General features: G+C 38.1%; 1 protein-coding gene across 5 annotated transcripts in view; it reads right to left on the bottom strand.

The window, feature by feature from the left end:
* The window catches only part of dlg5a (discs, large homolog 5a (Drosophila)), a 71,352-nt gene that overhangs the window by 39,040 nt on the left and 14,154 nt on the right, over positions 1-18,158 (bottom strand). For 4 of the 5 annotated variants that reach the window (XR_008806812.1, XM_056248108.1, XM_056248109.1 and 1 more), the window contains exons 2-7: positions 14,946-15,014; positions 11,304-11,466; positions 9,699-9,842; positions 7,304-7,487; positions 2,810-3,069; positions 322-634 (exon numbers count right to left, since the gene is read on the bottom strand). Coding sequence is in view for 4 of the 5 variants with exons in the window: in XM_056248108.1 (XP_056104083.1) it covers positions 322-634; positions 2,810-3,069; positions 7,304-7,487; positions 9,699-9,842; positions 11,304-11,466; positions 14,946-15,014 (1,133 nt within the window). In the remaining variant the exon portion in view is untranslated. The remainder of the gene's footprint in view (positions 1-321; positions 635-2,809; positions 3,070-7,303; positions 7,488-9,698; positions 9,843-11,303; positions 11,467-14,945; positions 15,015-18,158) is intronic. The other variant, XM_056248107.1, reaches the window with a different exon arrangement.

Consider the following 18,158-nt stretch of genomic DNA (forward strand, 5'->3'; position numbering starts at 1 on the left):
ACGATTGCATTCCCAAACATCCCAGGCATCCAACGCAAGATAACATGACAGTGTTTTCTGCATTTCATCTGCACGCTCTGAGAAGCAAGTCATTTATGGTGTAGGAAAAACGATTGCAGCAACTTCCATTTTTATTACAGATATCTTGCACTAATTTCCTAAGAAGTGACAATTTTATTCTCTTGAACACATGGGATGGAAACGCTGCTTTATTCGCAAATGTTTTATGACATTCTAATTTTGCACACAAGTTAAATTCGCAACTTTGAATGGAAACATAGCTAATATGTTGTCTGACATCAGTTATTATGGAGGTGTAACCTGTCGGAGAGCTTCCAGCTCCTCACTGGCCACCACCCTCTCAGAGGAGGTGTTTTTGAGCCGGGCCTCGGCCGCTTCCAGCTCCGTCTGCAGCTTGTCCACCTCTTTAATGACCTGGTCCCTCTCGCTCATGATCAGTCTGTATTCATTAAACACAGAATCCCGCTCCTCCTTGTACTTCTCTCCATCCTTCACCGCCTTGAGCTGGAAGTTCTTGTAGCGCGTCACCTCCGACTGAAGTCTCTCCATCTCTCTCTGCAGCTCCTTGTTCTGTGCGGAGGCCTTATTCAGCTCCTGCTGCACAGAGTCAAATCTGATGGGGTTCAAATTAAACATGTCAATTAATTAGGAATTATTTTGATTAATGAATGATTTTATTATTATAATACTTAAATACCACTTTTATAAGTAGGGCATGTTAATTGATGAACTGAATTGAAAGATTGGCAGAAAGATTGGTCATTGACTGTATTGACCGATTAGAAGTCAGGACCATAATTATACGATTTATGTGAAGGATATAAACAAACGCATCCTGTATAAAATGTATGACAATATACAACAATACAAAAAAAAAAGAGTCACTGTTTGGATTTAAATAGGCAAATGGTTAAGAGTCTATGATTGGATCATTATTGCAGTGAGTATGTTTCTAGCATGTTATATCTTTGGCAACAGTTCTTTTAACCCTAAAATAGAAATACATGTTGTGATGTTATTTTCATCAAGAGGTGCATCAAGTTTTGGTCGAGATCTTGTATTGTCAATGCAAGAGTCCAGCACTCTGTAAAGTCTCCTCCAGCACATCCCAAAGACTTTCAATGAAGTTAAGGTCTGGACTCTGTGAAAACGATTCTTCATGCTCTCTGCCAACCATTCTTTCACAATTTGAGCCTGATGAATCTTGACATTGTCATCCTGGAATATGGCCATGATGTGTCTTCCTACATGGTTGTTTAAAAAATGAAAAGCTACACACTCCATCAATTAGGGTTAGAAGAACTGTTGCCAAACATATAACATGCTAGAAACATAATACTCAATACTGCAATAATGATCCAATCATAGACTATTAAGCATTTGCCCAGGGTTCTCAAGTTTTATCAAAAGCTTGGAGTGAGATCACATGCGGTTAGGGGAGGAGCCTAAATTGAGCCCTGCCCCCGCCTAGCCCCACCCCCAATTTTACCCATTGTTCATAATTAACCAGCAAAAATTGAAATTATAACAATTGGTAAATCTGATAAATGCAGAGCAATTCATCACATCAAATATAGGCCTACTCTTTAATGTTATATTTCAAAATTAGGCTACAAATATATAACAAATTGCTCCAAAATGTTTGGAAAAACAAATATTTTTGCATTTTTCCCTGACATCTTTGAAAAATACAAATGCAATGGCAATGATTAGGCTAATGTATGTTTTGACAGGATATACAATATTACCAAGAGCACTCTGCTAACTAGAAATACTATTAATACAGTATAATATAGAATTTAAAATAAACTGAAGAAATACATCTTCATTCCTTCCCATACCCAATAACATTTCCTTAGCTAAACTGAGCCAAAGCTTTTGGCCTGGTTGCAAAGCAGTTGTAGAGTTTTTGACTGCATCAATAATGTATACGATGGGCTATATATTAAATGTTCTAGAACTTCTAGTCTAAAAATGTTAGGCGAGCTTTCTTCCAACTTACTTTCTCCACCACGACGTGTGTTCGCGCGATGTCGCGGTGGCCGAACTTCCGTGTGTTTTCGCGGACTTCGCGCGTCTATAAGTTGCCTAGTAACGAACGCAATCTGGCCGAGATGCGGACGCGCTGGCGGCAGGAAACTTATCTTTGTGTGCATGCGCCTCGTATACAACGTTATATATAAAGCTTGCAGGACAACTTGGTTGGCATTGCCTTTTCAGCGTGAGAAATACACGGTGTGGCGTGTGAGCGTGTGAACTGGTTGAATTGCGTGTGTCTCACGGCCAATGCGTGAGACTTGAGAACCCTGCATTTGCCTATTTAAATCCAAACAGTCACTTTCTGGGGGGCCGGGCAGTGTATTTTATGTAATGCCTGTCATTCACAACTTCTACTCATCCCTCAATCCTTGTGTGAATTTACTAAGTGTTTAGGCAAATCTGATTATGCTTTCAGCTGTTTAACATATTTTACCACAATTCAATACATTCAGCACTTTTTGTCTCAAACTCGGTTGATGTATGACCTTTTTGATGTATGAAAACTTCTACACATCCCTAAATCCTTGTGTGGGAATTTGTTAAATGATCAGACGAAGCTCGGTTTAACATATTTTACCATATTTCACCATATTTCAATTCATTCCGCACTTCTTGCCACAGACTCAGAGCAAAAAATGCTGCGGATTATGCTTGACATGACTGTAGTTAAAAAGTTGATGTAAATTTACTCGTAGAGTGTTACACAACACTTAAAGGAGATATTGAAGGCGACTGATGCTGCTCGTACCGTCTCATAGATGAAGACCACTGCTGTTGGTACTGTATTGCCGTGTCGCGCTGTTTAAGCAGAGCGTCTGTTTGTTTTTGCAAGCGCCTGTTCTCCTCCTCCACCTGCTCCAGTCGACTCAGATCAGTGTTGTGACTGGCCACCTTCTCGCTGTATCTTTTGCTCAAGACGTCGTATTCCTTCTTCACCCCCTCCAGCTTGTCCATCGCTGTGTCGTAGAGCTTGTTCAAAACCTCTGATGACCCGTTCTCCCTGATTACCTGCATCAAAAAAAGGCTTTCATGAACCTGATTTACTGTGTGGTGTCAAAAATGTGTTTATAAAATGAGATTAAAAAATAAAAGGTTTAGCCTTTTGACACTACTTATTTGTACTAAAAAAAGTAAAGGGTATGTGTTCTTGACTACATTGGCCAGTCCAAAAGATATTGTATTGATATTGATTTGCAGGCATTATGCATTCATGTAAAAATCCAACTGATGTGTGGTCACATGTCTGAACATATTGCCTATTTTACAATGGTTTTGAATGTGGCTCATCATATCATATTTCCGAGTCTGGACTATCAATGTTATAAATTTGCTTTTATCATCGCTTGAATTAAACTTTTACAATGCAAACACCAGAGGGTGATCATGAGTCTATAATACGTCTACTGTACTCGCATGCAAAATGCTGTCACTGCACTTATACACAAAAAGGCAACACTGCATTCAGTATTAAACAAACAGCATTAGGTTCACTTGTTATGCAAAATGCTGACCTATTAGAACACTATATGTCCTAATGACATAATCGAAGGCAATTCCCTGTCGGGGCAATAAACCCACACATCAGTAGGGCCTGACCAAGCCACAGTGGGATTGCATATGCCGAGTGATTGGCATCTTTATCTAACTCTCCTCTAGGCAATGTAATCAGTGCTTAGAGTATTGACTAACTGCAAAAGCCTCTGTCCTTCTCCATCAGTCAGGCAACACTTGACCTTCCAGGCTGACCTTTTCAAGCGGGCGGAGTGTGTTTTGTGTAGCCTGTGGGCAGCGTAAGCACTGCTGACGGGTCAAAACACGCTTCAATCTGTACGCTACAGAACAGATCCTTTGGCATGCCTGATGTAACCACTTCGTGACAATTAAGACAAGCAGGAGATATCCTAATGCTCTAAACCTTTCCATTTGTGTTTGTGGGTTTAATCCGGAAAGAAAGCCTGATAAATCAAGCCGACAGGAAAAGGTTGATTCCTTCATGGCAGCAGCAGAGAGCAGACAGTGTGTTGACACGGTGGCATCTGATTGAATAATCCCCTGTCCCATGGCTTCCGATTTATGTCAAGGTCAGATTTGGTTGCACCGGCATGGGATGCCCAGCCTCCGGATTTACAATATAAACGCTGCAGTTCATGATGCAACAGACGCACTAATCCCACAACAGTCTGCGCTGCGGGGGAACGACAAATTCTGCTATTTAATTAACCGTCCCTGGAGTTCTCCGAAAAACTCAGGGATCGATTTTGGCAGACTAACGTCACTTTCTGGCTGACGGCAGTACCATTAGGCCTGTTTCACACTGCAAGCGTAAGAAGCGCATATGTATTTTGGTGCCCATATTAACAGGTTACATTCACACTGTGTGCATTAGCAGGACGCTGCTGCGAAGAAGCGGTTCTGAAAATAGAGTTTCAGCACTGAGCCCATTTTTGCCGCTTACAGCACGCTGAAGTAGCAGACAACATGGAGAAAATTCACTATAAACCTATTCTACCGCTCAAAAGTTTGGGGTCAGTAAGATTTATTTATTATTTATAATAAATACTTTTATTACTCAAGGACATATTAATTAAATTGACAGTAATGACAATTATAATCTTACAAAACATTTCTACTTCAAAATAAATGCTGAACAGTTGAGCTTTCTATTCATAGAAGAATCCTGAAAAACTGAATCACGGTTTCCACAAAAATATTAAGCAGCACTACTGTTTTTAATGCTAATAAGAAATGTTTCTTGAGCGCCAAATCAGCATATTAGAATGATTTCTGAAGGATCATGTGACACTGAAGACTGTGGAGTAATGACGCTGAACATTCAGGAACAAACACTGTGTGTCTATTCAGTAAGTCTATTCATCTGACTGAACCCAGACAATTTAATAAGTTAATAGCTACACTTTGGAATTAGGGTTTTATTCTAAAATAATTCGGATATAATTTGGATTTAAACACGATCCCCTTCTTCGTTGATTTATCAGATTCTTCCCCTTTTTTATTAAATTTCTCAACTATAAAGTCTGTAATAATTCACAAAGGCACACATGATAGAATTTTTACAATTTAAGCCATTATTGAAAGAAATACTCAATGTCGTAACCCAGAAATCACTTGATTTTCTTTATGGAGCCACAGTAGAATGCAGTGTTGGGGGTAAAGCATTACAAGTAACACGAGTCACGCGTAATTAGATTACTTTTTTCAAGTAACTAGTAACACATTACTTTTAAATTTACAACAAAATCTTCTTTTTTTTTTCTTTTTTTTTTAAATAAGTAGCGCATGTTTTGTTTTCCCATTTATTGACTGACACCTCTTCTGTCCCCATGTTAAGAGAAATCGGGAGTAACTGTAGAAGCATTGTGCGCTGTGTAAACAGGATGGTTATTGTAGTTCTAGACTAATGGGAGCATTCAGTTACTCATCTCACTTCCACAAAGACAGATTTAGTATTTCCCAATTATTACCGTATATACCCGAATATAAGATGAGGTTTTTGTCCTAAAAATAGGCTGAAAAATGGGGGGTCGTCTTATATTCAGGGTCGCTTGTCTCCGTCCGCTCTGGCATCCTCTGTGAACGGCGCTTTTTCTTGCGCGGCTCGAGAAGAGGGAGAGAGAGAGAGCGGGAGCCGGATCGCCGTTGAAAACGGCCAGACGACCCCGCAGGGTGGTTAAATCCATCCCGTCGCACTCAGGGCAGCCGCAGTCATGGCCAATCAGGAAGCGCATATGTCCCGGTCTCCGCCGACGAGCAGGCCTCTACACGAGGCACAGGTGATGCGAGGCATTTGGAACAACTCCTCGGAAATTTGTCCTCTAAAAATTATTTTCTGTTTTTTTCCCCAAAAAGAAGTCTGGAAAATGGGGGGGTCGTCTTATATTCAGGGTCGTCTTATATTCGGCTATATATACGGTAATAAAAACAGTGAAATGCAAACTCAGAATCCTGTAATAGTTAAAGGTAGGGTAGGCAATTTGTTATACAAACACTTTTTGTTATAAAAGGTTGAAAATCTCTTCACATCCTGATAGCAATCACTAATAGAAGCGGTCTAAATATTAAAACATACATGTATCTTTTGTGGAAGTCTCAGGACCAAAACTTTTTTGTCTAATCATTGCATTCGGTCCGATACAATGTCCTACGTGCCTATCAACATATGCATTTCCACACCTCCGCACACCCTGACATCACACGTCATCAGTGTGTTCTGTAAGCCTATGCAGAGTGGTAGACAGACAGTCACCGAGCGCCAAAAACAGCAGTCGCCTTTTACAGTGTTTTCTGAACCAAAACAACAATCTTATGCTGAGTTCACGCCATGCCGTAAGCGTTCCACCCGGAGCTATTCACACCCTCAGACAGGATTTATGCGTTTCTATGTCAACCCTATCAACTCCGAAATGAATCTGCAGCAGTCAGGTGGTGCAACTAGAGCTCTGTAAGTTGTTTACGTTGATTATTATCGTAATGTTATATGGTTTAAACATGAGTTAATTTAACGCCGTCTCTCGTTGAAGCTTTGCAGACTCTGCTGTGTGTGTTGAACTGCGTTCATGTGTTTTGAAGGAGCCCTGGCTTTGGAGACGCTCTGAAGGGAGGGTGGGATGCTTTCAAAGCTAACTTGTTATTGCTAGCCTCTCCGCAATCGCCTGCCTTACCTTTAAAAAAATAATGTTAAATAACATGTATTTAATCTCACTTTATTAACCAGTGTCTTTGCTGCTGACTTTCGGTGATCCAATTCAACCAAACTAAGAAAAAATGACTTTAGGTTAACCTCACATTTGCATTTATTTATTTATTTAAAAAAATATATATTGCTGAAGTATGAGTGCTTTCTTCTCCTGCATCCTATTCTATATAATGGCAGCACAGCTGAAAGGTTTGTTTGAGCTGCGCCCTCTACTGTACAGACGTAAAGTGGGTTTCCTTCAGCCTGAGGCTTTTTCATTTTACTTTCGGTGAAAAAGGGCCTTTACATTTGCCAAAACTTTAACTTTTGTGATTATACCAACCAAGCCCAGCCCAGGTGAGAAAAAGTAACGCAAAAGTAATTTACCGCATTACTTTCCATAAAAAGTAACTGAGTAACACAATAAGTAACTTTTTTAGGGAGTAACGCAACATTGAAAAAAAATGTGTTCCTGTTACAGCATTTCATTTACACACGTGTATGAAACACATCTTAGTTGTCCCTGGAGTGTGTGTGTACAGTCAGTACCTGTTGTTGCTGTAGTCTCATGTCGGCCACCTCTCTCTGATCTTCAGAGTGAAGTCTCCTGAGCTCCTCACAGCTCTGTTTCAGATGGTTGTGTTCCCGAACCAGCTTGCCGTTCTCTCTTTTCGTAACCTCCATCTCCTCTTTTAACTGAGACTGCTCGCTTAAGAGACGGCTGTGCTGTATGCTGATATACAAACACAAAACAAACAAACAAACAAACAAACAAACAAACAAACAAACGAGGTACGTTACATATTTTGCAACTCCATTTACCACATGAGAAACTGCATCACCCTTCAATTGGGCAGTCTAGTTTCACTTTTTTCATTTTTTGTGCAGTCTAGGTAGTTACAACCAAAACTCTTGTAAAAACAATCAGAAATGCACTGATCTAGAATAGTAACTCTAGAGTATATTAGTAACTAAACAGCGATTCGGTTCCAAAATCTATTAAGCTATCTATGTAGGAATCATTTTAAGGCATCATAGGAGTGCTTTAAAATGTAAGCAACATGATGTTGCTGTTCTAAGATATCCTTTTTGGACAAATTCTAACAAAGCATCACACGTACCCTTTAAAGAGAATGCAATTCCGTAATGCATAGCAACAAACTCCATCCAAGATGGCCAGCAAATGAAAAAAATTTATATATAATCGACACTTAAAAATAAAATTGAAAATCTAAATTGAATTAAAATGAACTATTTTACACAATATTTTTGTGTTTTGTATTTTATGCTTTTTAGAGTACAAGTAAAATAAAACATTTAATAAAATTTCAGCCTCTTGATGCGGTACACTGCAGTTCTAAGAGACCTTGTTTTCTGACAAATTCTTAGACAGCATCACTCGTACCCATCACAGAGATTGCAATCCCATAATGCATTGCAACAAACTCATCCAGGATGGCTGACAAAAAAAATTCAATTATGCATATAATTCAATATTGAAAAATATCAATAATCTATTTTAAATCTAATTAAAATTATCTATTTTACCCACGATTACTATTTTCGTTACGCATTTTATTCTTAAAAGTACAAAACAAAACAAAATAATTTGTTCAGTCTTTTGGCGCAGTAAACTGCAGTTCTGATACACCTTGTTTTTGGCCAAATTCGAACAGGTAACTTTACTGAAATCAATTATGAGTTGTGTCGGTGTGAGGAGCTATATTTATTTTTATTTTAATGCACAGGGTTGCTGCTCATGTAGAGCGTTCCAAATCGGTACTATTCTAGTTTGGATGCTACCAGTAGACAACAAGGAGGCTCAAACTGAATGAATGTTTCCGTTCTCAAGACATCAGTAATATGCAAGCAGCATGACAGAGAATGGCTGTGTGTGAGTGTGGGCTGTAATCACACACTGTTGAGGGAATGGGGAATACGGGATTAATCCCTAGTCAACTCAATCTTCATCTCTATGTGCCCAGCAAAGATGGGGACAGGAGGGCATGTGTCCTTACACAGGGCATCATAATCAGATTACAGCCGCTGCACATCTGTGTATGGAGGGACGGTATTATGTTGGTGTGTGGATGACCGCACACTGGCAAACAAGGGTGAGTCCGAGACAACGGAGCAGAACAAACTTCCTTGTGTATACACGCTCACATATTGCCAACTGGTTTAGATAACGAGGCTACATTAAACCAATGTCATTTAAATGAATGATGACATATGACAGAGCAGTTTTACAATATCCTGTGGCAGTGCTTTCTCCATAAGACTTGTTATAGATAAGACACTGACGGGATAGTTCACATAAAAATTTTAATTCTGTCATCATTTACTCACTAACCAAATTCATCATAAATTTTGTTCTTCTGTTGAACACAAAAGATGATATTTAAAAAAAATCTCTCAATGATTTTTCTGTCCAGTGTTGTTTTGGACCCCATTGACATGGCATAGACCAAAACCAGTTAAATATTCATAAAAAAATACATGTTATAATCTTCTGTAGGACGGCATGAGGGTGAATAAATGGTGACAATTTTAATTACAATAAAATAAAATTTAAAATTATTTTTCGTTATTGATTTTTTTATTTTTGAGGTTTGGAATGATATGTATGTGGCTGACTAAAAGGTGGATTTAGATTTCTCACTCACCCAGATTAGCTCACCCAATTTTTGGGTGAGCTATTAATGTAGATATAAATATAATATAAATTATACGTTTATAAATATAAAACTGCTCCAAAACTGGGATTACGCACATCAATATTGCAACATGAATTGAGCTGTTTAAAGTGCTTTAAACATTAATAAAGCCATAATGAACCTGAAGATGATGCAAGCGCTAATTAAAAACTGTGCTACACATGCAGCAGATGGCTCTTAGCCTCAACTCTCTGTGTTTAAGAAAGACATGCGGCGCCTGTACTCACTGGTAGTAGTCTGCTTCCTTCACGGCCTCCTCGCACCTCTTCAGAGTCTTGGTGTGCTGGTTCTGCAAGGACTGTAGGTCTGCCATGGCCTTCATGCACTGCGTTTTCAGACGCTCGTAGTCATGACCAGGTTTGGAATTTGCCCTTTTAGAGACAAGAGTAATACATCAGCACTGTGTCCCTCAGTCTGCAAGGGCGGCCCAATGTTAATTGGGATAACAGAGATACACTACTGGTCAAAAGTTTGGAATAACTAGAATTTTTTAAAATGTTTTTGATAGGTCTCTTATGCTCACCAATGCTGTCTTTATTTGAAAAAAAACGGTTTAGTTTTTGCCAGCGCAAACCCTCTTTTGGCGTTAAAAAACAACCGTCAGGATTTACTAAAGACACAGTGAAAAATAAGTGCTGAAAAGGCTTGAACAGGGTTATTTTTGCGGCTGACCTTATTGTATATGCATTCATAGGAGTTTCCCTTTCAGGCGCAAAATGTATGGGAGGAGAGTATTTAAATTAATCATGAAAGGTGATTTACTAAGGTTTGCGCTAGTCAATTGATTGAGATTTGCGCCATTATTTACCACCCAAAAAAAGCTTGTCAAACCAGATGCTAATTTGTGCTACTCTTGCTAGATTGTTGGTCATTATGGAAATGATCTTGCTGTGTCTGTGTTCTTTAATTTGCACTTCATCAGTAAATCATGCGCAGAACTTTTTACTCCCATCGGCACTTTTTGGGAAATTCCCTCTCACGCTAATTTGCCCTGTTTAGTAAATCTGGACCTAAATGTCTTTACTGTCACTTTTAATCAATTTAATGCTTCCACACTAATAATAATAATAATAATAATAATAAGTATTTTAAATCTTACTAAACTTATTAACTTTTGCATGGTAGTGTATCACGTTTTCAACATTGTTAATATGTAATGTTTCTTCAGCACTAAACCAACATAGAATGATTTCTGAAGGATCATGTGACACAGAAGACTGGAGTAATGTGAACATCCCGCTTTGCACCCACACAGCACAGCTGCACGACTCTGGATAAATTGAAAACCACATTTGTTTCAAACAGAGATCATGATTCTCCCACAATTCTGAACGGACAACTAAACAAAATAACATGTAATTTACTAGATGTTCTGACAAAATATCAATTGCTGAAGCAGAGTACGGCTGTTTCTAAAGCATGCAGTGCCATTCGCTGTTAAAAACTAAGCTCAGAATCGTTTCGAGAGAGAGAATCGCGATGCATTCGGAAAAACTCGGAATCGATCCAGAATAATTTCGCGATTCACGATGCATTTACGATCACGATTTATTGTCCCAGCCCTAGTATTTTTGATTAAATAAATGCAGCCTTGGCGAGTATAAAATTAGATTCATGCTCGAAAAGCTTTCACATTTAAATCAAAATTAAATCCCTTTACTTTCATAGGCTTTATTTACGTTCCAACATGTGGGTCGTTTTATTCTACATACAGCTTGAATGGATGCACCATTACAAAGGTGTCAGTATATAGTGCAAAACTACACTCATATCGGAAGACAAAAAAGAACCAGTGAAACATTTAAGGTTCTGTTTTCAACCAAGGTTTGTACCTGCAGTCATCGAAGGTGGTGCCAGGGGAGGCGAGAGCCAAGCGCTTGCGAAGTTCATCCCGTTCCCTGGTGACCTGTCTCAGCTGGAACAGGATGGTGTCCAGGTTCTCGCTGGCCGGCCGGGTGTCACTGAGCGCAGGTGGAGGGGATGAGGCTTTGGTACCTGCAACAGTGAGCACGTCACCGGAGCACAGACAAGCTCACCCAGCACTAATGCAGGGCTCCGGTCAACACAGAGACCCCCAAAAAACTAAGACCACAATGGAGGAATCCAACTTGGAGTATGAGTATTTTCAGAGTATTTTCTCTTTGTGTACCAAAGACCGCCCGTCACAAACATGTAACCAGTCCCGTTAACGTGCGAGGCGGGGCTTTTCCACAGTGAGCACAAGAACACACATAAAATGGGAAAGGAAAAATCAGGTACATATAGTGGGTGAATTGTGTATATGAGGTATATTATTATGTTATGATGAACTATATGCCTTTTTCCACTGGCGTTCTGAGTTGTTCAAAGCCTTTCTAAGGATACTAATATTTAGAAGGCAGCTGTCCGACTGTGAGATGGAAAACAGGAACATGGTTTGTGTAACATTAATAACACATTATTAGCTGATTGATAACATAGTCAAGCCAAAGACTAATCATATCAATTACCGTTAGCCTATGTGTCTGACGTTGTAGAGAGTGATACATAAAACGCTCTACCATTCTGATACATTGACTTGTAGACGACCCTGTATAATTCACTCTTCCTCTTCTTCTTCTGAATCAGTTTCTGGTTCAAACCTATATGGCTGAATAAAACCAGTATTTCCACTTGCCATTGTGTAGTGTTTTCTACAGTTGACCGAGTGGATGTGGAGCTTGTTTGGGTTTAGACCATAGGTCGGCAACCCGCGGCTCTAGAGCCGTTTGCGGCTCTTAAGCGCCGCCCTAGTGGCTCCCTGGAGCTTTTTCAAAAATTTGAAAATGGAAAAATTATTTTTTGTTTTAATATAATTTCTGTAGGAGGAAAAACATGACAAATATTCTTAAAGTTTTTCAACGTTGTAAAAATGTGTATAATAAATATTTAATTTTAACATTTCTGTCAACGAAGAATTTACGTCATAGACTGTGACACACGTGTCTGTCAGATCGGCGTGATGCCAGACCGGTGGCTGACAAACAAACAAACAAACCGGCGGGTGTGTCATGGGCCATGGATCCCAAGGGGAAAAAGAGAAAGATAGCTGAGCACTCCCAACGAAATCTAGTGCGGCCCGGGACTAGATTTGATGGCCGAGTGCGAGCGCGGGCGCGTGCGGTAATGCACTCACTCTACTAAAACAAAATAGAAACGATTTACAGGCCAGAATTTCTATTCATACCATGTTTGCAGTGTTGAGCGATATAGCCAATCACAGACATATGTGTTGATTTCTTGAACGCAATGGCCAATCAGAAGCATTTAAGATAGACTCCCCTCACCGCTCAAAACTGACTTTTTTGTTCAGTGCTGAATTCTGTATGCTGGCAAATCCTTTAATTATAACGAACAAAGTGTGGATATTATGAAAGATTCATTGTGCAGTCAGCTTCATTGATAATAACAGAGATGTGTGAGATCGTGATGAACTGTCAGCTTTTTAGGAATTATTAAGAGAGCGCACTTTGCGCGCATTCAGTCATGCCAAACCATGCACGCATAGTAAACTGCTTGCTTTTATGTTAAATTAACAGTGGTTTGTGTTTTAATGCTTTAATAACAAGTAATGTATCAGGAGGATACGGTGGCGATACATAGGCTAACTTGAAAGTATTTGGAGGTACAGAAAAAAGTCTTTTTGCGGGCGGGAGCGGGACAAAACATAAATGTTGCGGGCGGGAGAAAGAAAGTTGAGAACGTCAGTTATAACGACCCACGCATTAAAAATGGTCGGGTTAAAATCGGGCTCGGGCTCATAATTACGTTTAATGTGTCGGGCCGGGCTTGATTTTTTGGGCCCGATCTAAGCTCTAATTTGTAGCCTACTTATCATTTTGATACTAATAAAGCTAATATAGCACTTACAGCATGTGTTGCCTTCATTATAAGGCTTATATAAAGCTTTTGATTTTTTGCGGCTCCAGACAGATTTTTTTTTTTTTTTTTTTTTTTTTGGGTCCAATATGGCTCTTTAAACATTTTGGGTTGCCGACCCCTGGTTTAGACAGTATTATTGTAGTATTATTTATATACTATTACTATTAGTATTAGTATTCATTAATATTTTGAATTAGCTTTTATTTTTATATTTTAAGTTTTCATTTTAAAATTCAGTTGACGTTTTGGTAATTTTATGTTAGTCATTTTTATTAGTTTTTTAATATTTAGCTTTATTTTTAGGTTTAAGTTTATAAATCTAATATTTATATTTGTTAAGCTTTATTTAAAGGAACGAAAACTATTTTAATAGTCTAATAGTTAATAGTTTTAGTTAACAACAACACTGTTTTTAGAGCAGAGCTACTATGACTAAAATAGAAATAAATACAGGCTTAAAATGAAATCTGACCTATAAAGCTTGGTTGTACTAAAAAAAAACTGCAGAGCAAAAAAAAAAGCTGCATAAATAAGCGCAAGCAAAAAAATGTGAACATGCTTGAGGTCACAATGGCTGACATTCTGAGCACTTTATGTAAATGATGATCTTTCGGGATGAGCAGCAACTAAAATTCCACTATAATCTTTTGGTCTTGGACAATCTGCTGCAGATATTCAGAGAATGAATTCCGCTTTATGTAGTGACAAAGAGGATAATCTACATTAAAGATAAAAGCAAAACGGAGAACATAGTATTTGTCAAGATGTCATTTCATTGCCTTTCTAGGGATTTATTAGAGGAGGTTAACATGAGATATCTGGATAAACACCAAAAAGCTTTTTTCCACCAATTTTTAGACTTAGGACTTAGAAATCATCATTTTAAAATTCCCAGATACTTCTGAAAGCTTGTGGGAATCCTTAATATGATAATGAAATTCACAGTGTAAATTACAGCTGATTTTAGTCCAATTTATACCAAGTTGAGAAACCATGCATGACAAGATTTTAAAACAAAATAATGGATCTTTATAAATGTCTCTATACAAATAAAATATCATGTGAAATCATATTTTGTCAAAATGTAAAAAAAACGCAGCAATCGTTTATTGTTTCAGGTTGATTTTTTTTTTTAATTAAACATTTAAAAAATAACTATATGACGACTAATAAAGTTGATGTGAAAAATTTGCTTTGAGTAAATATTCCTGTGTCATTTATTCGCAACTGACTGTGAACAGGCCTTTTGTTGACCTCGTCGTCTCAAACCCACATTGCTCCCCAGCAGACACAAACAAGCAGAGGGCATTATGGGTATCTCTGGCACAAAGAAAACAGCCAATTTGGATGACAGTCAGCCTCAGAGCACATTCTCCACTGGCACCAAACCAGGAGAACAGGGCTCGGCCTTCAGATAGATCTGCCATGCCCTCCAACACGCATTAGCACTGTTCATCTGAGTCGGCAGTCTGATTTGAGGGACTTTACAGATGCATCATACACACACACATCGAGCAAAGCACGGTGACAATGTGTGCAAGGTGTCAAGGGTGTGAGACGAAACTCTGACATACCGACACTGCTGAGGGAACTGCTGCTCTCAGAGTCTGATGGCATTGTGGACAGGACGCTGTAGGTGGACCCTGCGGAGGAGAGAAAACACCAGTAATAACTCAATGCTGACTGTTACAGCTCTTTAATTAACTAAATGCTCAACTTTAGAAAATACAGAATAATTATATGCAACTCTCTACAGAATCACACCTGAACATTTATTAGATATGTCATTTTGAATGATTTTTATTATCAGTTCTCGCACTTTAAACCGGTTCATTCTCAAGGTGACCAACACACAGCCCAACAGTTTTACCAGACTTTGTTTTAGCCCAAAACAAAGAAGAAATTAAATATGCGAAAATCAATCATCATTAATATAATTGTAACATGTTTAGATGATATTATTGTTGTTATTTAACCCATAAACACAAAGTGTACCGCCGGCTCAGATCGTGGAAAATTATGGCATATCATTATTTAACGCAGAATCTCACGATTTAAAAAAGAGCCCAAACCCAAATCAGCAGTTTCTCAGCATGAGAAGGGAAAAAAGTTTGGAGTTATGAGTATTTACTTATGTACTGTTATGTACTTATGTCACTCAGAAAAATACAACAACTCTAAAAACGCCTTCAGGTCTTAAAAGGTTAAAAGTATTGTTATTAATATTATTTGTTATTTCAAAATAATAATAATAAAAATAATATATAAATGTTATAAATATATTTGTATTTATTCTTTTTCTATTATTGTTATTATTATTAATAATAGGAATAATAATCATATATTTATAATTTTATAAATAAATGATATATATTATACATTTTATATTATATTATATTAATTTCATTTTATTTTATTTTATTAACATTGTTTTTATTCTAATAATAATTTTCAAAAAATCATAAAATAAACAAAATTATCATTATGAAGCATAAATATAAATATATTATCATTATTATTATAGTAAATCAGATATTCAGAACTAAAATACCTATTATGAATGTTTTTGCTATGTAAAAGTGATGATTTTAGAGTGTAAAAAATAAACATTTTAAAACCATTAAAAAAACAATTCTGTAAATAATCTCATTCTGCTAATCAAATTAATCAGACACTTAAAAACCATCAGTATTGTTTGTAAAAAACAATATCAATGTCTGACAAGAAATCCCAGCAAACTTTGAGGCTTGAAATGATCATACAAAACAAACAGAAAGACATTAAAACGCACTGTACAACAAATCCCTTTACATCTACCGACCCTACAGGAAAACACGAGTATTCCAAAGTGCAATGCTGCAAGAACACCTGAGTATGTAAGCAAATATGAGCAATAATGATATGGATAATTGAATCTTTCACATTGTGTACAGCTCCTCCACCGCAGGGCTCCTCCTCTCAATGAGCAGAGCGTGTGGTGACAAGGACACGGTTCATTATCACAGGCCTGACTCCACAGTCCACACACACACACTCACACCCAAATCCAGCCCGGAGAAGATCACAGTCTCACGGCTCTTCCTTCACCCTCTTATCACATCATCCGAGACACAATTCTGCTTTTGAAGAGCAACTTCAGCAGACTTCAATGCCTCCCGTATCCTGAAATAACTTCAGGATAGCAATGATTTGAGAGCAAGTGCAAGTTGCAAGGTTTTTTTGGTGGAGTGAAAGGCAGATAGAAATAAATAGATATTGTATAACGTCTGAAAGCAGACCGAGTCCTGCGAGTCCTGTACAGGAAGTAGGCTTCAGAAATAGACACCCTGGTTTTAATGCACTCCAAACAAAAGGTACTTTACCGTGAGAGGATGGATGGAGATACACTTACATGAACACATGGAGCTGCACTAACTTAATGCATCAATCATTCAATGGCTAGAGAACAGACATCACTAAAAAGCCCTGAGGGAAAGTCTGGCACATAAACTGGCCTATTTTCAATCAATGCAAATTAGTAAGTGTCAAATTCTTTGATGGCTACAACAAGCTAATCAACAAAGTAATGCTGACATTGTTGATTAGCTTATAATCAAATATTGTATTTTGTAGTGAATACTGTCATGCAAGTTGTCATACATTTACAGCAAGTTGGAGGTTAGCTTCAGAGGCGGAGCAAGTTGTTACATTTGGATTAAATGATGTTTTTCAAGTCATGGGAACATGCAATAAGATACTAAAAACTGAATGTTTAACCATATAAATAGCACATACAAATTTGAAAATATATATAAAAAATTCTGACTGTGAGGGGTGGTTTAAACCTTTTCTGATCTGTTCAATAGTACATGTGAACACTTGATCATATTGTAAAGTTCTGTGCATGACGTACAAATGATGTATGAACGGAATGAGCTGGTGTTCTTGAATATAGTGTCATAAATGACTGTCGTGTCATTCTAAAATTCTCATTCCACTCATCGTCTGTGAAGTGCTGCAGGACAATGTTGTCCCACCAGTCCTTGCTTCGGACTCTCATCCACAGACACCTTGTTTTTGGAGCGGGAAGGGGCGTTTACTGCATGATAAATATAAGCAGAACGGCACGAAGCTTGTGCTCGTCGTCTCCTACATCTCCCTGAAATAGATGAATATTAACCCTGGTTTTTAAAATCAAAGAAAAGAAGCAATGGCAGGATGATGGTTAGTATGCGGCAACAGCGGGTAACTCAGTACATTCATGCAGCGTGAGCACTGTGCATGTCATGACATCAATTCTGATTTGAAGCTTGTGACAAACACGCACATCAACCTGATCACTTCATTTAGCGGTTATGTATTATGTTCACATTCATTCAGAAACAAAAAGAGTCCATGTAGAAGTAGCAACTGATGTGAAAATTTAAAGCAAAACACCAAGTAACTTTTCCTCTGCGGTCGCCCTACAGGTTGGAAGTGGAATTGTCCATTACCGCTGTCATAAATAATTTAGCCTACTGTCGCACGCACGCTCGTTGTTTATCCAGCACCGGCTTTGAAATGAATGATGTCCACAGACAAGGTAGAGCATGTTGCATGATTTCATGAAAGTATGATGTATTGCGACATCAGAAACGAAGAAAAACAAAATAATGACCATTGTAACGCTTGACGTAAGGCAAGTCAAATTTGTAGTTTTCTTATGTCTCATTAGAACTACAGAAACGCGACCCGATCCGGCAATCTTACATAGCGTGGTTATAGCAGATATAGGACCGCAAAGCGAATCCAGAAGTGCCTTTCACCCT

This window comes from Rhinichthys klamathensis, unplaced genomic scaffold (assembly GCF_029890125.1).
Source record: "Rhinichthys klamathensis goyatoka isolate OS25496 unplaced genomic scaffold, OSU_Roscu_1.1 h1tg000053l_1, whole genome shotgun sequence".
In the NCBI taxonomy this organism is placed as follows: Eukaryota; Metazoa; Chordata; class Actinopteri; order Cypriniformes; family Leuciscidae; genus Rhinichthys; species Rhinichthys klamathensis.